The sequence below is a fragment of the Zonotrichia albicollis genome, chromosome 10 (genome assembly GCF_047830755.1).
Source record: "Zonotrichia albicollis isolate bZonAlb1 chromosome 10, bZonAlb1.hap1, whole genome shotgun sequence".
Lineage (NCBI taxonomy): Eukaryota > Metazoa > Chordata > Aves > Passeriformes > Passerellidae > Zonotrichia > Zonotrichia albicollis.
In genome coordinates, this window is record NC_133828.1 from 30,820,380 (window position 1) to 30,842,357 (window position 21,978).

General features: G+C 59.6%; 3 protein-coding genes across 3 annotated transcripts in view; 1 reads left to right on the plus strand and 2 right to left on the minus strand.

Moving 5' to 3' along the window:
* Positions 1 to 1,134: 1,134 nt before the first annotated feature.
* Positions 1,135 to 6,340, plus strand: CHPF (chondroitin polymerizing factor). Its single transcript, XM_005485234.4, has 4 exons — positions 1,135 to 1,537; positions 2,715 to 3,279; positions 3,465 to 3,647; positions 4,058 to 6,340. Exons 1-4 carry the CDS (start codon positions 1,233 to 1,235, stop codon positions 5,318 to 5,320), a joined length of 2,316 nt encoding a protein of 771 aa, XP_005485291.2. The 5' UTR covers positions 1,135 to 1,232; the 3' UTR covers positions 5,321 to 6,340.
* Positions 6,341 to 11,276: 4,936 nt separating this feature from the next.
* ASIC4 (acid sensing ion channel subunit family member 4) overlaps positions 11,277 to 21,978 on the minus strand; it is a 28,825-nt gene continuing 18,123 nt past the window's right edge. Inside the window, exons 2-10 of the mRNA XM_005485233.4 lie at positions 16,229 to 16,373; positions 15,939 to 16,066; positions 15,689 to 15,848; positions 15,234 to 15,290; positions 14,985 to 15,138; positions 14,498 to 14,589; positions 14,100 to 14,179; positions 13,687 to 13,791; positions 11,277 to 13,414 (exon numbers count right to left, since the gene is read on the minus strand). Coding sequence (XP_005485290.1) covers positions 13,295 to 13,414; positions 13,687 to 13,791; positions 14,100 to 14,179; positions 14,498 to 14,589; positions 14,985 to 15,138; positions 15,234 to 15,290; positions 15,689 to 15,848; positions 15,939 to 16,066; positions 16,229 to 16,373 — 1,041 coding nt within the window. The 3' untranslated portion in view covers positions 11,277 to 13,294. The remainder of the gene's footprint in view (positions 13,415 to 13,686; positions 13,792 to 14,099; positions 14,180 to 14,497; positions 14,590 to 14,984; positions 15,139 to 15,233; positions 15,291 to 15,688; positions 15,849 to 15,938; positions 16,067 to 16,228; positions 16,374 to 21,978) is intronic.
* Positions 16,380 to 20,925, minus strand: LOC141730510 (acid-sensing ion channel 1C-like; the record flags this gene model as incomplete). Its single annotated transcript, XM_074548933.1, has 1 exon — positions 16,380 to 20,925. A coding segment is annotated over exon 1 (855 nt), but the record flags the coding sequence as incomplete, so codon positions are not given.

The following is a 21,978-nucleotide window of genomic DNA, read 5'->3' on the forward strand; positions in this document are numbered from 1 at the left end:
GCCCGCCCAGAGTAAATCCAGAGGTGCTTGAGAGTCCCAACAGCTGCAAGGCTGTGGAAGTGAAGCCATGGGCTGGGAATGGGCGGAAAGGCCAGGTCCTTCTTCTTGCCCTTATTCAGCAATGCCTGGCACCAAGAAGCCATGTAGGGCTGCTTGCCTTGCAGCTTCTGGGTTGGATCATTCCTGGGCTGGAAGCTCCATTTGTGCAGCAAACTCTGCCCTGATACGGTTCTTTCAGCTCTGTCTGCCCCAGGGGCTCTTTGTGGTGGCCGGTGTGATGGTGCATCTATGCTGCAAGACAGCTCACAGTGGGATGGTGACCCGACCCCACCTGGAGGAGCTCCTTTCGCTCCGGTTTGAAACACATGATAAAGGCCCCTGCTGCTGGGATATCCTGGTGTCTGCCTGCCCTCCGACTGCCCCGGATGGTTTGGTTCTGTGCATCCCAAGGACTTCCAGCCGCCGTTTCTTTGCTGCTACGCCTGCTCCCCAGGCAGCCGGCGTGCCCACCTGCCTCCTGCAGCCCGCACTGTGCTGCTCTGACCTCAAACACTCAGCCCCCGCTAGTCGCCCCGACGACTCAGCCGCCAGCCACACCGAGGGGACGACCCTCGGGCAGCGGTTTGGGGAACGTGGCGGTTCAAGCTCACCATGAATTCACCAGCGCCGTGATTTGGGCCGTCCCGGGGAGGGGACACACGACCCTGCGGAGGCTCTCGTGTCCCAGGCACAAAAGGCCGGGGAAATGCTCCCTGAAGCCCTCTCAGGTGCCGGTCCCCGGTGGATGCGCTTTCCGCTCTGTGAGCCGGCAGCCGGGGCCTGAGGCGCTGCCCTGCTGGTCCGCAGCACCGGGGGCACTCCCGGCGGCCCAGCCGGCGGGGCGCGGGGTGCGGGATGCGGGGCGCGGGATGCGGGGTGCGGGGCACGGAGTGCGGGGCACTGAGCAGTCCCGCGGGGTGCGGGATACGGGGTGCGGGATGCGGGGCACGGAGCAGCCCCGCGCGCCGTCCCCGGCCCGGCCGCTGCCCCGCGGTCTCCCGGCAACCTGACCCGGCCCCCACGCTTGCCCCCTCCCCCGATTGGCCGCCCCGCCCCGTGACACGTCGGTCGCAGCGCGGGCCATTGGTCGGGGCGGGTGACGCGCAGCAGGGCGGGGCCCGCGGGTGACACGTCGGACGGCGGCGCCGCCAGCGGCAGCGGCAGCCGGCCCCGGTCGCGGTCCCGTCCCGGCCATGCGGCTGTCGCTGGTGTTGTCGGTGCTGCGGCCCGCCGGGCCCGTCGCCATCGGCGTCTCGCTAGGCTTCACCCTCAGCCTGCTCAGCGTCACTTGGGTGGAGGAGCCCTGCGGGCCGCCGCCGCGCCCCGCCACCCGCCCGCACCCCGACGGCGGCCCCGCGCCGCCCCCCGGCCCCGCCAACGGCAACGCGGCGCGCAGGCCCAACGCCGTGCCCGCCGCGCTGGGCGCTGACAGCTGGGAGCCCCGCGTCGTGCCCTACCGACCGCCCAGCCCCGGCAGGGCCGCCAAGAAGGCCGTGAGGTGCGGGGGGGCCGGGCCGGGCCGGGCTGGGGACTTGGGCCGCCGCTCACCGGGGTTTATCTGGGGGTAGCTGCGGGCGAGCTTCCGCTCCCTGCCTTGGCGGGGCTGGGAGGTTTCAAAGGGGGCTTTACAGAAGGCTTAGCGGTGGGCTGTGCCCTCCTTTCAGCCACCGAGACGGATTTTTCTCACTGAGAGTGCCTTTCCCAGCTGCTTCCTTTCCTCCCCTGTGCCCGACTTCACGTTAACCCCGGCCCGCAGCGAAGAGCCTCCCGCCCATGCTGGTGCCCGCTGTGCGAAGGTTGCCCGCTGCAGCACGTGCTGCCGGGCACCCTGCGATGGTCCCCTCCTGTCTGAGCAGGAACCCCTGCCGTGGTGGCACGTCCCCAGCCAGTGCTGCAAACGCCAGCCCGCTCCGGAGTCGGCTGCAGCCCCATCCCAGCGTCCCCTGGATGACAGGGAGCAGGCAGTGAAAGGGCCTCCTTGTCCTGGCGAGGTGGTGGGCGGATGAAGGGGGCTGAATGGGGCCACTGTGTACCAGGCGGCGGTGGGGGGAACGTGCTGGGGGGGGTCGCTTCCTGCTACTGCGCCAGACTGGGAGAATTAAACCTGAAAGTCATTGTGAGTGCGGCAGCTGGGGGCCGTGCTGGGGAGGGGGACACAACCGGCCCCCTTGCTGGCTTCAGCAACCTGTGTGGGGCCTGGCTTCCCCCGGGAGGGCAGCACAGGCTCTCCTGCCTGCCTGCTTTAGAGTAGTATGACTGGCATGGATGGCAGGAAGGTGCTTCCCAGTTCAGACCTTTCTGGGGCTAGCCTCATGGTTGGGGTGTCTGGTGGGTCATGTCCCTGCTACAGCTGGGTTGTGCAGCCCTGTTTCCTGCTTTGAATTGTGATCAGCCTTTTGAGAGCATCTGTTTTGAGCTGGACTGGCCAGCTTATGGGAAAGTAGGGTCCCCTTTGATGTCATGTTGATGGGGGACCTCAGCAAAGTGCTCTACAGTGCCTCTGAGGCAGGTGTAGTGGCAGCTGGTGACACTGGGTGATGTCTTTTGTTTGTGTCTGAAGCCTGGGAGCAGTTCCTGCAGAGGAACTGAGGTCGGTGCCATTGGTTACAGCAGGGAGGTGCAGGCTGGGGTGGGTGGCAGTGCCCTAGGGGCCATACATTGTCTTCTTCTTGCAGGACCCGGTACATTAGCACCGAGCTGGGGATGCGGCAGCGGCTCTTCGTGGGCGTGCTGACCTCCAAGAGCACGCTGAACACGCTGGGGGTGGCTGTCAACCGCACGCTGGCCCACCGCCTGGAGCGCCTGGTGTACTTCACCGGCATGCGGGGCCGCAAGGTGCCCCATGGCATGACGGTGGTGACACACAGCGACGAGCGGCCCATCTGGAACATGTACCAGACCGTCAGGTACCTTCTGGATCACTACGTGAACGATTTCGACTGGTTCTTCCTGGTGCAGGACGATACCTACACGGAGGCGCACCGCATCAGCCGCCTGGTTGCCCACCTCAGCATTGACACCCACCTCTACCTGGGCCGTCCTGAGGAGTTCATCGGCGGGGACACTGAGGGACGTTATTGCTATGGAGGGTTTGGCTACTTGCTGTCCCGCAGCCTCCTCCTGCTCCTGCAGCAGCACCTGGAGAGCTGCCGCAATGACATCCTCAGTGCCCGGCCTGATGAGTGGCTGGGCCGCTGCATCATTGACTACACAGGTGTCAACTGTGTTGAGGAACACGAGGTAGGTCCTGAAGCAGAGATGTCTGGATCCATTCCCAGTGTTCTCCCTCCTCCCTGTGGGCTCTCTCAACCCTGGGAGGACTAGCTGTTGCACCCTGACATCCTTTGAGCTTGCTCTGCTGGCATCTGGTGGTGTGGGAGTACAGGTTGGGGCTGGCTGTGACCTATCTTTCCTGGCTGGCACAGGGTCTGCATTACCACTATTTTGAGCTGGGGAAGAACGCAGACCCTGAACGGGAGACTGACCTCCGCTTCCAGAGCGCCTTCACTGTCCACCCTGTGCTGGATCCCCTCCACATGTACCGGCTGCACAAGTACTTTGCACAGGTGGAGCTCGAGAGAACCTACCAGGAGATCCAGCAGCTCCAGGTGAGACCTGGCTTGGCTGGGAGGGTCTTGGTTCTGTTTGTCATCCCTGTGGGCTTTCTGGTTTCTCTGATCCTGCTGTTGGACAGGATCAGCTGAGCTCATGTGGCTACAGAGGCAGTGGTGCTGTCTGGAAAGCAGCTTTGGACCTAGATGGGTCCTGGAGGTGCAGTGGTGGTTCAGGGTGATGAAGACAGAAGGCTGCAGAGTCTGTCACAAAAGCGGGGTAGGGTCGGGGAGAAAACCTGAGGTGCTGGACATGAGTTCAGTTGACAGCAGAGTTGTTCTGGCACTGCTTTTTGAGCCAGCTCTGACTAATCTCTGCATATCAGAAATCAGTTTGAGTGCTGCCAGAGCTGGAAGACCTGCTTGTGCCTGCCTTGGCTCTCACTCATCCATCTCTTGTCTTGCAGATGGAGATCCAGAATGCCAGCAGCCTGTCTGCGGATGGGGACCACATCGCCACATGGCCCATTGGCATCCCGCCCCCATTCCAGCCCAAAACTCGCTTTGAGGTGCTGCGCTGGGACTACTTCACAGAGGAGCAGGTCTATGCCTGTGTGGATGGCTCCCCCAAGTGTGAGCTGCATGGTGCAGATTTGGCGGATGTAGCCGACGTGGTGGCCACGGCCATGGAGGAGCTGAACCGCAAGTACCAGCCGGTGCTCCACGTCCGCAAGCAGCAGCTGGTGAACGGCTACCGGCGCTTCGACCCCACACGTGGCATGGAGTACACGCTGGACCTTCAGGTGGAGGTGGTCACCCAGAAGGGACACAGCCGCTCCGTCACTAAGCGAGTGCACCTGGTGCGGCCCCTCAGCGAGGTGGAGATCATCCCCATGCCCTATGTGACAGAGGCCAGTCGCATCAATGTCATCCTGCCGCTGACGGCCCACGACCGGGATTACGCCGCCCGCTTTCTGGAGGCTTATGCAGCAGCCGCTTTTGAGAGCAGTGAGAATGCAGTGCTCACCTTCCTCTTCATCTATGACCCCTTTGAGGCCCAGCAGGTCACCCAGAATGACATCTTTGCCTCTGTGAAGTCCCAGATCACCGAGTATGAGCGCAAGTATGCAGAGGTAAAGATCCCCTGGATCAGTGTTAAGACAGATGCACCCTCCCAAATCAAGGTCATGGACATTATCTCCAAGAAGCATCCTGTGGACACACTTTTCTTTGTGGCTGGCGTGGGGACAGAGATCACCATTGACTTCCTTAACCGCTGCCGGATGAACACCATAAACAACTGGCAGGTTTTCTTCCCCATCCACTTCCAGGGCTACAACCCAGCCATTGCTTACCACAACCAGGTGCCACCCACCACACTGGACCTGCTGAGGGACATGGGGCGCTTTGACCGTGACGTCTTCCACGAAGCCTGCTTCTACAACGCTGACTACATGGCAGCACGCACCCGCATGGCAGGGGACGTGCAGGAGAATGAGGACATCCTGGAGACCCTGGACATCTATGACATGTTCATCAAGTACTCCAACCTCCATGTCTTCCGGGCTGTGGAGCCTGCCCTGCTGCAGCGCTACCGGCACCAGGCCTGCAACCCCCGGCTCAGCGAGGACATCTACCACCGCTGTGTGCAAAGCAGCCTGGAGGGCGTAGGCTCTCGCTCCCAGCTGGCCATGGTCCTTTTTGAGCAGGAGCAGGGGAACAGCACCTGAACCCTGGATGGTGGAGGGGCTGGCCCTGCCATGTTATGCCTGCCTGCCCGCTCCACTTCTTCTTCTGCCCTAATCTGTCTTCCTTCTGCAGTGGCTGCAGAGAGTGCTGGTGTCCAAGCTCGTGACCTGCCCCACTGGGGCTCCCCAGGCCGGGGTCTGCCAGCCCAGGGTGCCTGGGTCTTTCTCAAGCAGCCATGGCTGTGCAGACCCCGGGCAAGATGGGGTCAGAGTCACTGAGCTGCAAGCTGGAACACCTGGCTCCTCACTCAGAGCTGGTGGCTGCTGGCCCCATCTGTCTATCCTGGCCCTGCTGCTGAGCACTGGGGAGATGGGCTACTGTGTCTCTTGCTGTCCCCCCTTAACTGCGGGAATGTAGAGCCCAAAGTCCCCCTTCTGTAGGGCTGTGGCTGCCACAGGGCCTGGAGTGATCCCTCGTAGTTCTCCCAGTGTCCTAGGACGGGAATGTGCTCCTTGCTCCTTTGGAGCATTGGCCTGGTTGTACAGGGAGAATCATGTCCCTGTGCCTGCCACAAGCTTGGACAGTGGAATGGGGCACATCCCATCCCAAAAGAGCAATAAGGATGTTGGTTTTGGGGTTTTGCCACTTGGCAATGAGCTGGAGTGCTCCTGGCCGGTTGGGGTGTGAGGAACTTGGGCCCCTGAGGCCGGTGGGTGTAGGGGGTGCCAGAGGGGATCCTGCTGATTTCATGTACCGTGAGCTGCTCCCCATGGGAACCATGACCCAGGCCGCTTCGGCCTTCGCAGTATTGATAGGACGTCGGAGGTCACAGCCCTCAGACGAGAGCCTCCTGACAGAGGTGGGATCCCTCCCCACTGTGGGGCTGCCCTCAGAGTCGAGGGACATTGTGCCTGACACTGATGGGCATGGCAGAGGGTTGGGCTGTGCATCTCCTAAGGAGAAAGCGACTGAGGAGCCGCTCACTGCTCCTGGTTTGTATTTAATAGGGGGGAGAGGAGGGGGGATGGGGTGCATTTACACTAATAAAATGGAGAGATGTACTTGTGGGTCTGGCTGATTCTCTCATGAGGCAACTGTGGGTGTTGTGCTGGGGTCTTTGTGGTGGTAGGTGCTGGCTGCTTGTATAAGTTCTGTCTGGAGCTGGCTGGACAGATTCCTTATAGAGATGCCTCTTTCCCTGAGCACTTGCAACATCCTTTACCTGAGCAGGGAGATGCCTGCTTCTTAAGGAGGCTGTGGGAGCCCATTGCCTTATGGACGGACTGGCAGATGTGCCAAGCAGACACTTGGAAATACCTGCTTGAACCCCTGCAGCTTGCAGCAGGAGTCCTGCGCTTCCTCTGATGCTCAGTCTCTGGGGCTGTCCTGCTGGAGCTGCCTGTTGCCATCACTGGTGGTGTGGCAGGATGCTGAGCCCCTTGACATGGGAAGTCCAGTGCAGTATCCAGTGCCCTATCTTTCCTGTAAACTTGTGGTCCTACTGACCAGTCCTCCTCAGCCCTGTCTGTGGGTGGAAAAGCACCAGTAAAGAGCTGGTGGAGCTGTGTGTCCTCCCGCATCTGCTATCTCTGTAACAGCCTTCGTGGTCTGTATGTGAGTCATGGGGGACTCCTGGCCCATGTCAGAGCAGACTGAGCTGGCTGCTCAAGTGAGGTGAACTCTGCCCTCCAGGATCTGGGATCAGCTCTCAAGAAAGCTCCCAGGCTAGAAACTTGCTCTGAGCACTGCGTTGGATCACTGGTGCTGGATCTGCTCTCTCTGTATTGTTCTTGCTCTTTTTTTAGCTGTTTTACATCTCAGGGCTTCTCAGCACTTGTGTTTTTCAGTTCTTAGTTGGGTAGAGCACTGTAGTGCTGTCCTGGACTGTTTCATCACCTAACACTCCTATTTGCATTATGAGGTGTGGGGACTGTGTCCCCTGCCTGTGCTTCCTGCTCCAGGCATGACTTTCATAACTCCATGTGCCCTTCCCACCAGCCCTTTACTCATCATGTTTTACTGCTCCATGAAACACATGTATCAGAGACACCTTCAAGAAAATCAACTGAACCTACTCACTATTACTTATCAAAGCTGCTAGTGCTCAGCAAAACTCATGGAGGCCCCTGGACTGTGTGGTATGCCTTTTCCAAGGATACCTCATTCATCTCTTCCTGCTCCAGTCTCTGTATCCATGGTGTAGGAGTGTATATGTTTAAATATAATTTTATTATATTTCAGACAGGAACTGTTAGCTTGTTCTGAGGATTTCTATTTTTGATCTTCCCTGAGCAGATCCTTAATTCCCTTCAAGTGGAAATCTGGGGCAGAGGGAGTGAGGCAGATGCAGGTGTGTTACAGATAGATTTATCCTTTGAAAAGTGGACCAAGTAATAAGATGTGATTAGGCATTAGAAGAGTATCCAAATGGTAATAAAGCAGCTTCAAATCAAGTTGGCTGTAAAAAGAAACCCAGAATTGTCATTTAATTATCATGAGACTGTCAAGATAAAGTTGCTGTTGCCTCACTGCTGTTCACCCAGACCGAGTTAGAGGTATTTGCATACCTAATGCTTTGCACTGTCAATACCAGCAGAGGCTCCCTGCTCTGGCATATGTATGAGCAAATGACTGCTTGTGGCACTCCCAGCACAGTTACTGCTCCCTTTCCAAAGGAGCTTGCAGGGTTTGAAGCTGTTTTACTGTTTGCCAGGCTATCTGCAGCATCATAACATGTTGAAACCCCAAAGAAGGATGTGCAAAACTTTGGGAAGGGGGTTGGTGACGCAGGCAAGGTGAGCGCTGGCTGTGAAGTGAGCGCTGGCTGTGCTCACTGGGACATGGCAGAGACCTGTGGCAACAGGGGCAGGGGCACAGGTGCACTGCCCCTCTCCTGCCCTCATAGGGCTAGCGGGTGCAGGCAGGGTGCCAGACTGGGACAGTGACACCTTTGAAAGAGGAAGAAGGAACAGCTGATGTGGGCAGATGAGAAAACAGAGACATTCTGTGATCCCTCTTCAGGCTTGACCTGTGCTTTCATGCAATGGGTGGATTTTTGCACTTATCCAGTTGCAGAGGTAGGGCAGTGAAAGGTCAATTTTACAAACGAGGCAGGAGAAAACTTGTCTCCTGCATTGCAGACTTCTGCTTCCCTTGCAGAAATGTTCTAAGTGTTACTGGCTCACCACAGCAATCAACAGAGACAGAGCAATGTTCTCTTGGGAACGTTTTCAGAAGAGAGAGTGAAGAGGTGGTTCAGAGCACTCTGAAGCACAAGGGCATGTCTGAATACACTGGGCCTGGATGGGCACCTGACTTCCCTCCTGCCTCCTCTCATTTTTGCACTGTGGCAAGGAAAGAGACTCAAACTGGGGAAAACCCAAGCTACTGCTATTCTCCCCTCCCTGTGGTTTGTTTTCCTGTGTATGCAAACACAGCAGTGAGCCTGTGAGCAGGGAAGGCAAAACCTACTTCTCTAGCCTTGCTTGGGTCACTTCAGGCTGTGCTCAGCTCTGTGGCAAAGCTACTTCAGGCCCAGCAATATTAATCAGTTTGATGGCTGACCTTTGGGAGGATATGGGAATTGGGAGGATTGGGAATTGCAGCCGTGCCATGAAAGGGCTGGAGGGCAAGGGGAAATACAATGCCCTTTCTTCCTTGTGCTTTCTTTGGGAAGGGGCCAGGGGTGCCCGTCATACAGGAGCAGCTCTACCGACCATGGGCCAGGACCCAATTCCAGCAAACATTTCCTCCTGTCTCTAAGTGAAGGCAGAAGAACCTGATCTGCTTGAGGAGAAGCGGACAGGGAGGCACCAAGCTGTGCCTGCATCCAGTGCCTTGGATGTCCAACCTACTGCTAAGGCCCTATGAAGGGTGTGAGGGGCTTTGGTTAGGGGGTTTTCTGGCCAAGCTCAGGGAAATCAGAGCATTTCAATGAAGAGAGAAAGCTGTAGGTGCAGGCACAGCTGCTGTTGGTGTGTGTCTGCCTGCAGGGGTTTCCTTCCACGGGGTGTTGGCATATCTGGCTATGCCCAGGGATGTCCCCTCTGGGGCCACACCACCCCAGCATTGGCAGAATGCAAGACCCTGAAGCTCTGGCACTGGGGGAAGAGGCAGCTTGCTTGGACTTTTTTTTTAAATTGCCTCCTTAGTTTTTCCAGCCTCCTTGCCCACTGTCAGGAGCTGAGTGCTGGAAAGTGGATGCTGTGTGTCCCTTACCTGGCCCAACTGACTGGCACCACCAGTCCATTTTTCCAGCAAAGGGGTCATGAGCAAATGATCAAAGAGCAAAGCAGTGAGCCTTGCACGTCATACAGACATGCTGAGAGTCACTCCTTTCTCCAGGTGCTGCCTGTCACCATCAGCATCTCCATGCTTGGGGAGGAGGTGACAGCAGTGAGGCCACATGTCCCATTGCATTTCAGGGCTTACTTTCAAACCCTCAAACCCTCTGCTCCCAGGCTGGATGGTTTTTCTTTCATTGAAATGCAGCTTTTCTATGAGAACAGCTGTAATTACTGTTTGTGGCAGTGGAGGCATGTTGGAAAGTGCCCAGAGGAGATGCCTGCCCCATAGACAGAGGAGATCCTTGCTGCCTGCTCCATCCTGGTGCCTACTCCCTACTGCCACTCCCGCTGTGTCTTCTGGGGTTGTCACCTCTACGGTGACAGAAGCTGTTGCCAGTACAGCCGGTCCTGCTGTGATCAGGTACTTGGCATTTGTCCAGAGCACTGTGCTCATTAAAATTAAGGGCCTGTTTCACTGTAGTGCATCTCCTAATTATGCCCCAGCTATTTCATGTGGTTCATTACAGGTGTTTCAAGCAGTGCTGTGCTGGGTGAGCCCCAGGTGGCAGCATCTCCATCTCTGGGCAGGACTAAGCCTCTGCTGGCCCTTGAACAGGCACAGCATGGGAGGGGGCACCCAGGAGCCAAAGCATTGGGGTTTGTGGTTGACCCTGGGGTGCTAAACCTGGATTGTCCCACTGGCCCTCCTCAGCCCAGTGCCATCTGTGCTGGGACATGAGGCATATCACAGGCGGGAGGTGGTGCTGGGTTCATGTCATCTGCCTGTCCTGTTTGGAGAAGTGGAAGTGACAGGAGCTGTCACTTCCAGATAGCACCTGGAAGTTGTCAAATTAAAGAATAAAGGTGCTGAGAGCAACAGAGAAAAATACATGTCAAATCTTCGTTAGGTTATCACTACAGGGCTCCTGGGAATGGTCCTGAGGCTGCTTTGTTGGCATAGAAGCCGGGATGGGCCATGCATGAAGCTCAGCCTTTCTTTCTGCCATGCTTCACTCCTGTGCATAGTGCTGGAGGAGCTGGAGGACATCGTGAGGAAGGACCTTGTGGGCCCACCACACAATCCTGCTCTCCTTACTCAGCTCCTGTGACACGTCTTCACTGTAGAGCAGGAAGAACCATGAGGCTCCCAGTTACTGTCTTGGTGCAGGTGAATTGATGGGGCATTGAAGAGGGGCAGATGGGTCAGAATCTGGTGGCAGGGACAGTCTCATCTCATAACAAGATGTGGAACATGTAGCTATTTCCCTGCTTTTCCCTTTAGTACCCAAGCTCAATGCTCTTCTCACAGGGCATGGTGTGATCTGTGGGATGTGGCCCTGTGTCGCAGCTGCACCCATTTAACTTGGGCTTTTTCAGCCCTCGCTGCTTTAGAAGGAAACCTGTGGTGCCTGGTGCTGGCAGCCTTCTCCAAGAGGTCAGCTTCTGTTTTCTCCTGTGCTTCAGGGTAGCTGGGGCAGATGGATAAAGTTTTGGAGAAGGCAGGAACAGGAAAAACATTTCTGCCAGGGGAACCCTCAGCAGGGCCCCCTTCCCCTCCACCCATCCTCTGTCTCCCCTGTTTCAGTTCCACCCTGCACCCCTCATACATGAGCACAAGGCTGTGAAGTGTTCCCTGGGTCCCACCATCACCACGTCCTCTAGGGTGGTGTCTCTCCCATCTCTCTGCCCCATCAGCCCTCACAGGCATCTCTGGACCTACTTGTGCCTCTTTATTAGGGAGTATTTGTACATTTATAAAACAGTGACGCACATCTCTCACGTTCACCAGCACGAGGGCGGTTTGTGCTGGCCTTCCCACCATGGTGTCCGTGCCCACCCCGCTCAGGGCCTGCTGCTCCCACTGGCAAGAAGGGGACACATCCTGCACCCCCCTTGTCGCAGGAGACCTTGGTGTAAGGCTGGCTGGCATGGCCGTGGCACATTCCTGGGATAACATGTGGCACCCCTGCGGGAACCCTCCTGCTTGCAGGTTTGTGTATGGGAACCCCATGGGGAGCTGGCACAGGGTGCTCTGGAGGGCTCCCTGGGGAGCACCAGTGTGGCTGGCCTGCTGGGAGGCTCGCTGTGTATCCCCACACAGGGGAACGTGGAACACCACGCAGCTGGGTGCTTGCACCCACAGGAACATGCTTACTGTGGGTGCATACTTCAGGGGAGCTGTTGGACCATGCAGACCCAGAGCCAGGGCTGCTGTGCCCTGGTCCCTGCCCTGCGCCTCCCATCTGTGGGGCCTTGAGGGCTGCAGGGATGATGGCTCCTCCTGCGTCTATGGCTTTGGGCACGGCTCAACACGGCCGTGATCCACCTGTGGGCACCAGGGATGGGGAGCAACCCAGCAGGGCCAGAGGCTGCCTGGCTCAGCCCCAGCCTTCCCCAGAGGTCCCAAATTCCTGCCCTGGGGTCCCCCTCTGCCAAGTGTGTGTATTGAGGGGGGCTTTGCCAGCTCGCCCCCCCTCCTGAGATATTTTGGGGCAGTTTGCCCTGCGCTGGTGTCTGCTGCTACAGTGGAGGGGGTGGAGGCAATGTACAACAGGACAGGGGAAGCGCTGCGGGTCCTGCCGTGCATCCTGCCGTGCGTCCTGCCATCTCAGGGCAGGCAGGAGGGCTGTGGGCGGCAGTTTGGGCCAAGGCTCCGGCCAGTGGGCTGGACTGTGGCTGTCTGGACAGGGCTGGGCACGGAGCACCCTCCTAACCATGTGCAGTCTGGGGGAGGCACAGAGGGTGCTCAGCACCTGGGGCCGGGAGCATGGCAAGGGGTACGTGCACGGTGCAAAAGAGCAGCGACAGGCAGGGGAGGGAGGGCAGGACCCGCCACGCTGCCTGGGCTGTGCCAGGCAGCTACACCAAGGCATGAGCCACTCTTGGCAATAGCTGGGCAAGGAGAGGATGGGTTCACAACAGATTGGGCCAGGAGACCGGGGAGGCAGTAGGTTTGCAGTGCTGAAATGACTGGGGATTATTGGGGGCCAACACTGGAGTGGCAGGGGGAGTCACAGTGCAGGGGTCTGGCTGGGAACAGTGATGGAGGGGCTGCAGCCCTGAGAAACTGCATGAGGTTGGGCAAGGGTGGGCAGATGTTTAGGGGAGTGTCACAGTGGTGATGGTGGTGCCAGGGGTCAGGGTGGTGCCATGCAGGTGTGGCTGCAGTTGGGGTGTCCCTGGGCTGGCCACGGGGGCCATGCTGCTCAGAGGGGTGCCCTGCAATGCTGCCCTGCCCTGCAGCAGGAAGGGAAGGAGGTGTTTCCCAGGCAGAGGGAAGCTGTTCCAGGCATGTCTTTCTCCTAGGGAAAACCATGCAGGGCAGAGAGCACCTCCCAGGAGGGGTCAGCAAGGGAGGGCTTGGAGGGGCTCACAGGAACCTCAGCTTCCCCCTTCATGCTCTGCAGCACCAGGGCCTCTCTGGCCCACACCTGCTGCTCCCCCAAATCCCCCTGGCAAGCCCATCGCCCTCCACGCTGTGTGCTTGAAACTGGGCTGAGCCCACGTGCTAGGGGCAAGCAGAGGGGACAGGCAAAAGGGCCAGGGGGCTGCTCCAGTGCTGGGGCTGAGGCAGCTCCAGTGGCATCACTGGGGGCGAACGGTGTGGCTGGTCCTGGCAATGGGGTGGGGGAGGCAGGGGCCTGTGCCCACCGCACCCAGTGCCACGGTCCCTCTCCATAACGCTGGGGAGGGGGGTGACAGGCGGCTGCCCCCCAAACCCAATCTTGCCTAGCAGGCGAAGTCCTCGAAGACTCCCTGGTGAGGGTAGTGGTGGCGGTGGTGGTGGTTGGGCAGGATGCCCGCGTTGTAGGCGCCCTCCACGTGCCGACCCAGTGTCTCACAGGGGCTCTGTGGGGAAGGCAGGCAGTAGGGTAGGCACAGATTCCATGCATCCTGCCACCTCCCTAGTCCTCCCACCCATCACAGCCTGTCCGCAGGAGATCCCCAGGGGACACCCAGCTCCCTGCCCCCTGGGACTGCTCTGACTCTGCAGCCTGAAGGCACCAAATGCAGAGCCACCCTCGATCTTGGGATGATGTCCCCTCCCTGTGGACTGGGGACAGACACATGGCCAGGCTCTGACCTCGCAGCCTCCAGACAGCCCAACCCTGCAGGGGTACCTGGTCTTTCATCTCCTCCAATCCCAGTGTGGCGATGCTGCCCGAGGGCTTCTTCAGAGGTGGCTTGGAGCGGCGCAGGACCCGGCTCACCTTATCTCGGATCACCTGGGTGCAGATGGGGGGGTCAGACCTAGACCTGCACACAGGTAGCACCCTGTGTATGCACACCCGAGTCTGCTGCCTGCTCCCCTCTCACCCAGGGATAGTGGGACAGTACCTTGGCCCACCACCCTCCCTGTCCTCGGGTCACTGAGGAATGCGGGGGGACCCATTCTCCTCCCACTGCCTTCCTCCAGGTGTTCCCTAATTTGGGGGCTGCTACAGCCCTCTGGGGTGGCCACATATTTTACACCCTCCCCAGGAAGCGTGTCTCTGTAACCACTGCTGAGACACATCCCTGAAAGCTAACACACCTCGTAGATGTAGTCCAGGATCTCCAAGATGGTGAGAATGCTGGCACCGATGAACAGGCCCATCTGCCCCCCGATGTCCCCTGGGGAGGAGGAGGGGAAGATGGTCACCAGGAGATGCTGTGCAGCCCACTGGAAGCCTGGGGTGGGCCAGCATGGCAGTGGGCAGTGCCAAGGCTGCCTGATGGTGGGGCACAGAGCAGTCATGGGGGCAGGGTCAGCAGGCCCAAGGGTGTGGGGGACATGCAGGATAGGGGACAGTCAGCAGTGCTCCACCCTTCAGCCAGCCTGTGTCTGGCTGCTGCTCTGTGTGATCCCTTCCCCTCCAGACCCTCATCTTCCCAGGGCTGGGACCTAGAGCTGCGCGCCTTAGGGCCCCAGAGGAAGGTGAGGGGAGTCACCAAGAAGCCCAGCAAGGTCATAGGCTTTCTTCTGCTCAATGGCTTCGTAGTTGAGCGCCTCAAAGAAGATGTCCAGCACCAGGAAGTTCTCCCTGTGGGGACACCATTGTGCTGAGCAAAAAGGGTTGATCTGGACCCTTCTTCATCACTCCCCACAAACCTCCCATGTCCCCCAGCCCTCCAGCTCTCAGGTTCTCCCAGATGCTTCCATGGCCCTTATGAATATTTGGGCTGGTGCAGTGGGGACATGGATGGGGCATGTCCCAGGCCAGGAGAGACAGTGGGGTGGGCAGGTGCTGGCAGGAGGGCTGGGAAGATTGGACAAGTTGGGAAGAAGCTCTAGTGAAAACACCCATGCACAGAGGATGCTGCAGCAACCAAGTATGCCAGGACCCTCTCTCTGCATGCTGCCAGGAGTGGAGTGGAAGTTCCCCAGGTCCCCAGCCCCCTGCCCATGCCCTGGAATACCCCAGTGCTGGCAACTCACCGAATGTAGGTCTCGTTCTTGTTGTACTTGCGGGCGAGGTAGCGCGCTGAGCCCTTGTTGGGGATGCGGACCATGGAGATCTCCTTGCCATAGCGTGTCAGGTTGCACGGTGTGGGGCAGCTGCAGCGCTCCTGGCTGTCCTCCACTGCTGCATCTGGGGGCAGACACCCATTGGCACAGGCACAATCTCCAGCCCCCTCCCTGGGGCACTCAGACAGCCCCTAGGTGCCCACCCATTGTCAAACCTACCCAGCGTGTGGTCAGCACACTCGATGTACACATTAGGGGAGCAGATGGACTCATTGCCTGTGGAGAAGCAGGTGGTTGGGAGGGGGGGAGTCCAGCCAGATTCTGCCCCCTCACTCTTAACTCACTCCCTTGGAGGTAGTGCAGAGGGCAGGGTGCAGAGAGAATGGGAATGAGTGACCCTTGGGTGCAGGCTGGCTGGGGCAGATGTGGCCCAGGTACAAGGCAAACAGGGAAGGTGCTGACCTGTGGTGTAAGGAGGGTAGGACAGGGGCTGACCCACCATGTGGAGAGGATGGGGTGGTCCCTAAGAGGACGGAGAAGGGGCCAGGGGAATCCTTGGGTACAGAGTGTTGGGGCAGAGGTGATCTTTGGGTGCAGACTGCAGGGAGTTGGAGCAACCCCAGCAGGACTGCTGGGGCAGTGGGGTGCCCCTCACCATCATGCACACCCCTCACCTGGCATATGGACCATGCGGCAGTGGCAGCTCTGCACCACGGCCTCCTTCTCACACTGGAGGCGGCAGGCAGCAATGCTGTAGGTGTCATAGCCCGGCAGCAGCTGCTCCCCCTGCATGCTGGCCCGGCAGTTCCCCCACGGCTGTGGCAGGTAGGTGAGCTGTTGGGGTGAGAAGGGCATTGCTACAGGGCTGTGCTGGGCTGAGTGCCAGCAGGCACTACCCTGGGGCTGTGGGACATCCCGCCTTACCCGCTGCTCCTGGCAGGATACAAAGGTCTGGAAGCCAGGAGAGACACCAAAGCCCAGCTGATGGATATAGGGTGGCTCATCCTGGCTGTGGATCTGGACCCGGATGCCAGCTTCAAATGATGTCTCATCTATAGGAGTACAGAGGTGCTGCATGCCAGCACTGACCCAGCATCTGCACCCCTCTGATGCCCTGCTTCATCCATAGTCCCCTCACAGGGCTCTGCTTGCCCAGCAACTCTGCATCCTAGCACCCATCACCTGTGCCCTGCCTGAGCCACAGCCCCACTTACTGGTCTCTCTCCAGATGGGCAGGTACTCTTCCTGCTGGATGTCCAGCATGATCTCCAGCCCGTTGCCCATGCCACCCTGGCGGGTCACACGTGGATTCCTCCGATCCCCATTGAAGGTGTAGCACTTCCCATAGCGTGTGTAGACCTGGGGATGGAGAGAGCAGTGGTAAGGGAGCAGGCGGGGATCTGGTCGAGTATTCTGCAAGCAGGATGAGGTCCAGAAACTCCTTTTTGATTCCAAGGAGGTGATGGAAGGAAGGTACAGTCTTTCATGACCTTTGGAAAGGCTCATCTCAGCCTGACTCCCTACTGCACCACTCCTCCACCCTTGCTGGAGTGGGGGTGAAGCATCATTCCCAGTACCGATGGGGCAGCCCAGCTGTCCTGCACCTTCCAGGAGGGAACTCACGGGAGTGAAGTGCTGGGGGCCACAGCGCTCTCCCTGAAAGCGACACTCCACCAGCATGTCCTCGATCTGGTGGCCCAGGCGGTGAAAGAAGCTCTGCATGGTGCGCTCGGAGCGGCGGGGTGGCAGGAAGCGCGAGTAGTTGGCCAGACGCGTCAGCCAGGCACGCTGGTCCTCCCCCAGCACGGCCAGCATCTCGGGCACCAGCGAGTGGTTCTCCCGGGCCAGCCCCAGCCACTCTCCCACCGAGTAGAGGTCGGGCTTGGTGAGGTGCAGGAAGCGTGCCCGGTTGGGGTTGCAGAGGGTGACAGCCGGGAAGCGGAGCTGGGGTGCCCAGGCGAGGCGTGCGCGGGTGTGCACGGGCCGCGAGAGCAGGTGGTGCAGGCGGTCGGCGGCGCCGGTGGCCAGCAGCCCGGCGGAGGCCAGGAAGGCCAGGCTCCAGAGCAGGCGGCGCAGGCGGGACTGGGGCCGGGTACACATGTAGTGCAGCCCGGGGATCCGGGTGGCTCGTAGGATGCCGACAACGAGCTGGGGCACGCTGCTGTCCTGGGGTGGTGTCAGAACTTCCCCGTCCTGGCAGCAGGCAAGGGGCAGCGGCATGGCTGCATTCAGGGTGGCTCCTCTGGAAAGTGGGCTTCAGATTGCCCCTGAAGCTGTCCAGGGTCCCTGCTCCCCTCCAGGGATCTCTCCCTCCTGGGAGGCTTTTGCTCTGCACCTTCCTGGAGATGAACAAGGCGGGTGCCTTCCTGAGCTGCTTCGGTGATGGGTGAAGGGAGGGAGAGGAGGGGGTTGCTGCAAACACGCCTTTCCCCAACCTGCATTCGGGAATGGAAAATTCCTTCTCGAGCTGGTTCGGGACAGGGGTGTGTGTTGTCTTACCCCAGGCAAGCTGAACTGGCAGCCCCCAGTGTCCCAGCATGGTGGGCATCTCTGTCTGGATAGCAATGACCTGTCTCAGGCACACTGTGTGAACCCTGTGCCTAGGAATGTCATGCTTCAGCTCTTCCTCCTTGTCCCTTGCCATGCATTTCAGTGTCATCACAAAATATTGCCCGGACCTCAAGGGTCTCCAGTTGTATCTGGGGGCTGGGGACTCTGCCCCACAGAGGCAGGACAGTGACAGCACTGGGAGACCATCACCTGCTGCAAGTTCCCCTTGGGACCTTGTCTACCTTGTACCTTGGTCTCCCTGTCCCTGGAGCTGGGGTCTTCAGTGCATCTGGGCCAGGTGGGGCGGGAGAAGCGAGACTGTGGGTCAGGAGGAGCGGAACCACGGGGTGGGAGGCTGCACGACAACCCACCTGCGCCTGGCGGGTGCTTTGAAGTGACGGGAGGCTGTGATCAGAGCGCAGCAGTGGCGGGGAGGGGGGGTGGGTGTCTGTACCCAGCTGTCAGCGTGGCTGGCAGCGTCCCGACAGCCTGTCAGCTGCCTTCAAAGCTCAGCACTGTACTCTCCTCAGCCTCTCATCTCCTGCTGCTGCTGCTTCCAGGCACCCACCTTCAGCGCTCACCCGGCGTGGGCTGGCATGGGGAGGGGGTGTCCCTCATGCTCCACAGCTCCAGGACAAGTCAGGGCTACTGGGCCCAGTCAAGAGCAGCATCAGGGCAGGAAAAGGCCAGTGGTGGCAGAAGAGATTGGAACAAAGGGAACTCCTGATGACCTCAGCAGTGACTCCCCAGCACCATCTCTGCCACAGGCCTTGATGCCTGAGCAGCACGTAACTATAGCCACGATGGGGACACGGCCAGGATCCCATCTGGCAGCTTGGTTACGGGTGCTGGAGGACTTCAGGCCGGTCAGAAGCAGGACAGGCCCCGAGGGGGCGAGCGGAGGCAGCGGGCAGCACCCAAGGGCAGCGGGGCCACCCATGCCATCCCTTGCAGGCCATGCCCACTGTCCCTCACAGGCCGTGCCTGCCCACTGTTCCTCACAGGCCGTGCCCGCCGTCCCTCACAGGCCGTGCCTGCCCACTGTTCCTCACAGGCCGTGCCCGCTGTCCCTCACAGGCCGTGCCCGCAGTCCCTCACAGGCCGTGCCCGCGGTGCCGGGTGCTCGGCGGGCGCTGCCCGGCAGGGGGCAGCAGCGCCCCGCGCTCCGCGGCCCCGCGCCCCCGCCACCCCCGGGCCCGGGCCGGCCCAGCCCCAGGACAGCCCCTGAGCCGCACCGGGCGGCCGCTGAGCTCTCCGGCTCCTGCTGTACACCCGCCGCCCAGTCCAGCGCTGGCACCATCCCCGGCGCGGACGCCCCGCTCCCTGCACGCTCGGGACCCTGCGGTACCCGCCCTGAGCTGTCCCCTCAGCGCTGTATCCCCACAGCAGCGCCAGGACACGGCTCAGCCCCTCTCTGTGGGGCGGCTGCAGCCGGCTCGGCTCTTCTCTGAGATTTATCGCGGCTGTGAGCGCCGGCGGCTGCCAGCCTGATACCATCAGCCACGGCACACCAGGGCAGCTTCTATATTAGTTTTCTTTAAACGGAGGATAAGCTCCCCAGGCTGGAGAAAATGTCATTTCTGTGAACGCTTCCATCTCGTGTCAGTTCAGACATCTCCGGGCGGCATGGCAATCACCCTGGAGGGGGTGAGGGATGAGGATGGGATGCAGAGGCTGGGGCATATGGGGACAGATCTTAGGGACAGGGACCAGTGTTGGGCAGGATTGGAGGCCCAGGTCCAGCTGGGATGGTGGCCGTGTTCCAGGCAGTTGGGCACGGCTGTTGGGGAGGGTGAGGAGCAGGGGTGCCCATGGCGTCCAGCTGAGTTACTCACTTGTCGGCTACTGGGGTACCAAGGCCAGCTGTGAAATCACACTGGTGAGAGCACAGCGCAGTCCTGAAGGGCTTTGCCTTTCCAGCATGACAAATCCAATTAGATAACAGGAAGCGCATGAGGAGGAGGAGGAGGAGGAAGAAGAGCAGAGGAGAGCCTGCCTGTACCAGGAACAGGATTTGCTTCCTGCAGCTGACCCAGAAAAATACCTTGCAGGACTGAAGTGCACATGTCCAGCCAAGGATAGCAACTGAGATACGGGCCCGTGGGCACCCAGCTCTGCCTGCTGGGCACCCATGCATGTTGCAGTCTTAGGGCCAGAGACACAGCAGTCCTGTGTTACATGCTGGTCTCCTTGCTCAGCCAGTGCATGCCGGCATCCCCACACCATGCTCACATGCAGGGGAGATCCCATTAGGGAGGTAATTTCTTGACATGATTCCTCATTTTCTTCTCTCTCCCATGGAGACACGCTGACCTTGACAGAAATAGCTGCCTGCGCCTCAGCAGGCAGATCCCAGTCAGTTATTGCTGGGGCCCCCGGCATCTTCTTCCCCAACCCACACAAGTCTGGGGCCCCCCAAGTGCCCCCCATGCTCCCAAGACTTGCCTCCCAGCCCCCTTGCTGTGGGGAGCCTTTTGGGAGCAAGATGCTGACTGCCAGCATCCTCATCTTGGCTCACGGCAGCCCACCCATGAGCACTGGGGGCACGAGAACCAACATCAGGCATTCCCAGTCCCCCATCCCCAGTGCTGCCAGCCCATTGAGCCAGCCTCGGGCTGATCCCAGCTCATGCAGGTATTTCCACGGCTTACACGGCTCCCCATGGTATTTAGCCTCTGGAAGACGACGTTAAACATTGCAGGCAGTGACAAATCCTGATTGCTCTGAGGAGACAAGAGGCCGCACTAAGCTTCCAGCCAAATGTTTTCATGCAAGGGGAACGAGCTGCAACATGTGTGGTGCCAACGGGGCCTGCTGCTGTGTGCCTGGGCCACCCAGCCCTGCTCCCACATCCCCACGGGGACAGCCAGCCCTGTTCTCACATTCCCACTGGGACATGCAGCTGACGGGCAGGCCCTGAGCATGGGCACACCACACAGGAGCAATGACTCCAGCATAGAAGCACCCCTGAGAACAGTCATCATTGGGGCATAGTGGGGATGGGGACAGGAATGGGAGGACACCAGAGTGCTCCCCACCTGGATTTGGTGGGGATGCCAGCCCAGGGGTAACCTTGAGGGGCATGTCCAGATACTTGAGCCCAGAGAGCAAATTAGCATGGGCAAAACTGTGACACAAAGGAAAGCAGCATCCAAAACCTGAAGTGCTTTTTCCTGCCTGAGTGCAAGCAGCTGGAGCACAGGGATGTTCCTAGACAGGAGACATGGCACAGGAGCTGGGGCTAAACTGGGATGACACTGGTAGAGCTGGGGCAATGGCACACCCAGGCACCCTGCCTCCTGCTCTGCCCCTGCCCCACACTGTGGCCATCCCAGCTCTTCTGGAGCCCCTCCCCATGCCAGAGGCCCCCCCCCGAGGCAGCCCCCATCCCCACCAGCCCACTCCCCCCCCACAGCACAGTCAGCCCCGCCTGGGTGCCCCGGGAGGGAAGCCGCAGCGCTGACGCCAGCATTACAACTGCCCGGGATATGAGATCCGCTTGGATTCAGCAATTTCAACTCATTTCAAGCCCGATTCTGCAGCAATTTTCTGAGCCAGTGGGATGTTTTTGCCACTGCAAACGTCCCTTCTCATGCATGGTCGCACCATTTCCTTTCCCCGCTCCCAGGAGGATTTGGGAAACGGTGCCAGTTTGGCTCGACCCCAGCTCTGGCAGTAGCACAACCATCTCCCACACTAGCAGCCCCTCAGTGCAGCCCCTGCCCCACATGGAACTGCTGGGAAGCCTCCTGCAGGACACACAGCCCTGCATATGGGGTCTGGGGCTGCTGCCTCCATGGGGCACCAGGCTCTGCATCCTCAGCCCAAACAGAGCAGGGCACCTAAGGCACAGCACACACAAGTGATGGTTTAGGCTTCTTGTTTCCCTCATCCTGTGAAGGACTAAGCTCTGGAATATCTCCTGCAGCTCCCTGATCTACCTCCAAAGGAAGAGGGAAAACAGTGTGGGGCAAAGGGGCCAGAGGCTGCTGCAGGCACATCCCAGAAAGGCCAGGACCCCTCTGCCACTGCAGCTGTGCCTCTCTCTGTGCTACAGGACAGCCCTTGCCAGCTGAGTCCCCTTGGCTAGGCCTGAGCCAGCAGTGGAGCTGTGGGCGTGTGGGGCTGGTAGAGCCCCTTTCATGCCAAGCAGACTCGCTGCTGGAATACCAATAGCTCAGCTGTGCTGCAGGCTGTGCTGCTGGCCAGCCAGAGCAGGGGGAGACACCCTAGCCCCGGCACTGGGCAGAACAAGCATGCCACAACCAGGCTGCTGCACTCGGGAGAGCGTGTAACCCATGTCCCCAGGAGCAGGTAAGATCTAGACCAGGGCATCCTGCTCCTGGTGGCTCAGGAGCATAGGGATGCAATGCAAGGCAGAGGGGTGCACCGTGCACATGGGCAAGGACACCCT